This window comes from Saprolegnia diclina (genome assembly GCF_000281045.1).
Source record: "Saprolegnia diclina VS20 unplaced genomic scaffold supercont1.77, whole genome shotgun sequence".
NCBI classification, from domain to species: domain Eukaryota; phylum Oomycota; class Saprolegniomycetes; order Saprolegniales; family Saprolegniaceae; genus Saprolegnia; species Saprolegnia diclina.
The window spans coordinates 76,377-81,507 of NW_008246144.1; the positions used below are offsets into that span (position 1 = coordinate 76,377).

General features: G+C 54.7%; 3 protein-coding genes across 3 annotated transcripts in view; 1 reads left to right on the plus strand and 2 right to left on the minus strand.

The window, feature by feature from the left end:
• SDRG_14731 (hypothetical protein) overlaps positions 1 to 197 on the plus strand; it is a gene marked incomplete at its 5' end in the record, with an annotated part of 1,639 nt that extends 1,442 nt beyond the window's left edge. Inside the window, one exon of the mRNA XM_008620883.1 lies at positions 16 to 197. Coding sequence (XP_008619105.1) covers positions 16 to 144 — 129 coding nt within the window. The 3' untranslated portion in view covers positions 145 to 197. The remainder of the gene's footprint in view (positions 1 to 15) is intronic.
• A 1,561-nt stretch (positions 198 to 1,758) lies between these two features.
• Positions 1,759 to 3,197, minus strand: SDRG_14732 (hypothetical protein). Its single transcript, XM_008620884.1, has one exon. It carries the CDS (start codon positions 3,182 to 3,184, stop codon positions 1,790 to 1,792), a length of 1,395 nt encoding a protein of 464 aa, XP_008619106.1. The 5' UTR covers positions 3,185 to 3,197; the 3' UTR covers positions 1,759 to 1,789.
• A 1,100-nt stretch (positions 3,198 to 4,297) lies between these two features.
• The window catches only part of SDRG_14733 (hypothetical protein), a 3,380-nt gene continuing 2,546 nt past the window's right edge, over positions 4,298 to 5,131 (minus strand). The window contains exons 14-16 of the mRNA XM_008620885.1: positions 4,912 to 5,109; positions 4,597 to 4,860; positions 4,298 to 4,553 (exon numbers count right to left, since the gene is read on the minus strand). Of these exons, the coding sequence (XP_008619107.1) occupies positions 4,398 to 4,553; positions 4,597 to 4,860; positions 4,912 to 5,109 (618 nt within the window). The 3' untranslated portion in view covers positions 4,298 to 4,397. The remainder of the gene's footprint in view (positions 4,554 to 4,596; positions 4,861 to 4,911; positions 5,110 to 5,131) is intronic.

Below are 5,131 nucleotides of genomic sequence, written 5' to 3' on the forward strand. Positions count from 1 at the left end.
GAAGGTCGTCTCCAGCCGACGCTGGACGGGCCGAACGTGCCGTCGTGGGTGTCGGACATTGGTCTGCAGTGTTTGCAGCTGCATGAAGAAGATCGTCCGACGTCTCTCATGCTCGCGTCGATGCTCAACAAGTGCCATGTCTGAGCGTCACCTTATATTCGGCATGACGTCATATAATTCATTGATGCTATCCTGGATTTGTTTTTCAGGTTCGATTTTGGAGGGTGCAATGGACGATCGCAGATTTGAATGGGATTTTTCTGGGCCGATTTTATCCGGACATTATTATCCGGGCAATTGGCACGGCGAGCTGAGAGCATGAGCGGCGAGGTGAATCGACATTTGAAGTTTTGGAATGAAGTCTCTTGTTTTGTTTTATATGGATAAAGAAAGGTCCAAGGAGTCCAAAACCCCTAAAACGGTGCTCGTACTGCTGTGCCAACAGCGTATGCTATGCGCCGTTAAAGTTTGGAAAGAACGGATACATTGATACACTGATACTGAGTTTTGTATCAGCTCGCTGCAGCTTGAACAACGCATAGCATACGCTGTTGGCACAGTACGAGCACCGTTTTAGGGGTTTTGGACTCTTTGGACCTTTCTTTATCCATATAAAACAAAACAAGAGACTTCATTCCAAAACTTCAAATGTCGATTCACCTCGCCGCTCATGCTCTCAGCTCGCCGTGCCAATTGCCCGGATAATAATGTCCGGATAAAATCGGCCCGAAAAAACGTCCTGTCTGCAGCGAAAGACCCTAACAATTCAATGCCAGGAGCAATCCAGCATGAATATATATATATATACCCCACCTTACTCTTTGTCGGAGAACGCACACGAGGTCATTGCGCACTTCCATCCATTCTGACAGGGGTGGACAAACTTGCCTGCGACGACATTCCAACATACACACTTTGCCGCCGCTGTCGCTTGGCCGCTTGGCGTTGAAAGTTCGGCGCGATGACCAGTTTCAAGTCCCTTTCGATGACAGTCTAGTTTCCCACATCCCAGGTGGGAAACATGTGGGAAACCACCGAGCGTTTGATCAAGACGTGGTACCTACCTCCACATCTGGTCAGTATTCCACCTCGTTGCCGTTCTGACGATCGCACAGCACCAGTCCACTTCCAGTCCTACACCGATACGACGGAGGGTGGTGTCTGAGCGTCGCAGGAATGCATCGATCGCTTTCCGGTTGTAGACCTTCCCTGCCACCCAATGCTTCTAGGTTGGAGTTGCTTCGTCTGGATGCGCTTGGTGCCTGATCGTCCACAAGGAGACTCTAGTACGAGTTGCACATACAACGACCCAACTAATAAAAATGTGAGGAACATTTGACATCGCTGTGAAATATGCCGCCTACGTAAGTGGGACGAGCCACGGACGTGGGCTAGGACTGACATTGGCGCTGCTTCGTTTCGACGACGTTGCCGTCTGCTGTACTGTACTACAGTGGTAGCAGTGCAATCGTCTCCGAGAAATTTCGTCGTGCTGTCGCGTCTCTAGCTCGAACAGCACAGAAGCTCCACGATCCATTCTCATGCGGCAATTCCGGCTTCGCTAGAACACACAGCGCAATGATTTCGCGTACGATCTACCCCAAAACAGCTACAGTGTAGAAGGACATCAATACCTCAACGACAGGCTTCAACTGCGCCATACACGCCGTTCTTCGCACATCGTCTTCTTGTCAAGGCATTTTTCAAAGCGGATTTTTTGCTGTCTCCATCCTGAAACGATCTTCGGTCCAAAATCGGTTGCTGGTTCAAAGGTACACATTGTCATTAATTACGTCGACGGTAAAAAGAGCGTGACAACCAAGTAGACGTCGAGGCCAATCACAAAGAGGGTCAAGAAGCTCGTGAGGCACACCATAAACGTCGAGTTGGTCCACTCGCCCATGATCGAGCGCTGGCTCGTAAAGACGACCACCGGGACGAGGCAAAAGGGGACGCAGAAGCTCCCCACGACGTTGCAGACCATGAGCACCGACGTCGGCGAAAAGCCGCAAAAGAGAATGACTAAGCACGGCGTGACCGTGATCGCCCAGCGCAGCCACATACTCAGATGGAAACTGGTGAAGCCACCCATGATGACTTGGCCGGCGAGCGTCCCGACCGCCGACGACGAGATACCCGCGGCGAGTAAACCGACACCAAAGATGACGCTTGCCGCCTTCCCAAGCAGCGGTTCGAGGGTTTTGTACGCATTTTCCATCACGTCGAGATCCGCATACCCGGCCACATAAAACGTTGAAGCCGACATGGTGAGCATCGCGATATTGACGATCGCAGCGACACCAAGCGCGATCGCGATCCCGGCAATCTCAAACTTGAGCGGCGGCAAGATGGTTTCGCCCGCGACACCGCGCTCGTGCCGGCCTTTCGTGAGCTCCGAGTGCAGGAAGATAGCGTACGGTGTGACCGTCGCACCCACGATCCCGACCGCGTTGACGACGCTGCCGGGGCCGTCGAAGCTCGGCACAAAGGTGTGGTACGCGACCTGGGGCCAGTCGACGGACGAGAGCGCGGTTTCGACGATGTAGCAGACGACAATCATCGACACGAACGCAAAGATCGCGGCTTCAAAGTACGCGGCCTTGGCGTTGTGGACGAGGAGGAGCGCGAGCGTCGTAAAGCCAGTGAGGACGCCGCCCCACGCAAGCGGAATGCCAAAGAGGAGCTTGTACGCGACGGCAGCGCCGATAAACTCGGAGACGTCGCACGTGACGACGCTCACTTCCGCGACAAACCAGCAGACGTACACGACCCAGTTTGGCCACGCGTCGCGCGTGACCTGCGGCAAGCTCTTCCCAGAGGCAAGGCCAAGCTTGGCCGAGAGAATTTGGAAGAGCATCGCAATCAAGCTCGAGCAGAGAATGACCCAGAGCAGCGTGAGGCCGTACTCGGCGCCGCCTTCGATGTTGGACGCCATGCTGCCCGGATCAATGTAGGCTATCGACGTGACAAAGGCTGAGCTGAGCGCGGGGAGCAGCTTTTGGCAAAACGACTTGGGCGGTCGAGGCGTCTCCTTGATGTCGAGCACCGTGCTGGCATCGTGCGACGGGGTCTTGACAAGCGTGGCGGGCGACTGGAGAACCGCGTACGCGGGCGACGGCAGTACGTCGTGGACATGCGACGGGTCCTGGGAGGGGCTCGGCGGCTGAGTGACAATCTCTCGCATGCTGAGAAACGAGAGAATGGGAAAATGAACCGGTGAATCACCAAGCGATTCGTGCGGAGGACCGACAAAAACGTATGGTTTTGCAAATTGCACGAGAAGGAACAGCTGTTGCAGGTCGCACGTCAGATCACGTCGCCCGACTCGACCGCGCGTGCATTTTCTACCCAGCACAATGTTTTGTCCGTCGATGGTATCTTGGGATCTCTGCTTGTTATGCCCAAGACGTAGCTAGCCGCGAGAGATAACGTAACATTGACCCTCGACGGCCTTCAAGGCACCAAATGCTTCATTCGTTACCATCTGATTTGGATACCGCGTTCAAGTTCGCGAAGTTGAAATTCGGATACGATTTGCGCAGTGCACACCACAGAGTACAAACAAGACACAAAAGTTATACTTTGCGTAAAAACAAGCTATACGGCTGGAGACTCTGGAACGCAAAATACTAGCGTTTGGCCGTGGAAAGGCATTGATGGGGTTGTGATTTCACACGTAAAACCTACTTCTCACCGGGTGCCACTGCTGGTGTCGCCGCTCGTTGACAAGTATCAACCGTGCTTGCGCGACGCAACGAAGCAAGATGCAGCTCATTTGTATCAGCTGCGCTCAGCAAACTAGCGGCGCGATCCTTCACATCATGGCAAGACATCACCAAGATACCGCTCCATCGGTCCCACGCCCAAAGTTGCTCTTGAGGAGAGTCTCAGATACCAGCAAGTCATCATGCTATTGTCTCGTTTGGGTACATACTGCACGAACAAGCTTTGACCAAGATCAAGATTCGTGGTCCTGAATGGCCGGGAAACCGTTATCAGCACGTTGAAGTTGGTAGCTCAGGAGGGACTGAGACGTGCGGTTTGATCATGGAAAAGGGTGATAGCAACAACGACCGCACCCGGGTAACCGACGTCGGACAAGTCGCTCGCGCCTGTCGCTGTTTGTGGACCTGCAACGGCCACCAGAAAAACGAAGTTGACCTGCCACTTGGTTGCCCATCTTGCATCTTGGCTGCCAGGTTTGAGCGCACTCCACCAGGAATGAGCCGGCCCAAATTGTAGCTCGCCTCATGCAAGAACCAAAGCGACCCGTAGTCGGCCACGTACACTCGCACGTTGCCACGATTGCTGTATCAACAACATTCCAAAGCGACGAAGCTCCATCGGACTGACAATCCCACGCCATATTAGTGTTGATGATTTCTCCAAGTGTCTCTTTACAGCGCGGGCGAGTACTTGAGGAACTGCATGCTAAAGTCCGCTTCGCCCTGCGTCTTGGAGCGGAGCGCCGTGGCGTACCCGACCATGTTGGCCAGCGGCACGTGGGCGTCGATGCGGCTCCGGCCGACGCGCATCGACGAGCAAAGTCCAACCTAGTGCTCTACATCAGCACGCCACTTATCTTTCGGCACGTACTTCCTGAATGTGGGCCCGGCGCTGCGAGTTCAAATCCGAGAGGATGTCGCCGACGCACCGATCCGGCGTCCGCACGAGGAGCGCCATCATCGGCTCGAGCTGCACGGGCATCGCGAGCTCGATCGCCTCCTTGAGCGCGAGCGACGCGCAAGATCGGAAAGCTTGCGCGGACGAGTCATTGTCAAACTCGCAGTTGGCGGCGTCGACCGTAATTTCGAGGTACGCAAGGCGGTGGCCCGTGAGCGGACCGCAGCCAAAACCACTCTATCGAGCGCAAGGGAGCTCGAAACATGCAACGTGCGACAGAAGATGCACCTGGAAACCGTCTTCAATCGCTTGGACAAAGCCATGGGGCAGCTTTTGAAACAGCGACGCGTCCTTCGTCTCCGACTTCTTCCATTTGATGCGGTTGGTGCCGTCCTTGGACGACTCGGGGTCGATCGGGGCCAGCGTAAAGGCCACCTTGGCAAACTGCCGGTCGGTGCCCAGCATCGTATCGTACCGAAACTCGTGCTACCACTCTCGTTAGTCATTG

What these genes read in the sequence shown, in the direction of transcription:
- SDRG_14732 (XM_008620884.1), bottom strand. Translation starts at nt 3,184, where the DNA reads ATGCGAGAGATTGTCACTCAGCCGCCGAGCCCCTCCCAGGACCCGTCG.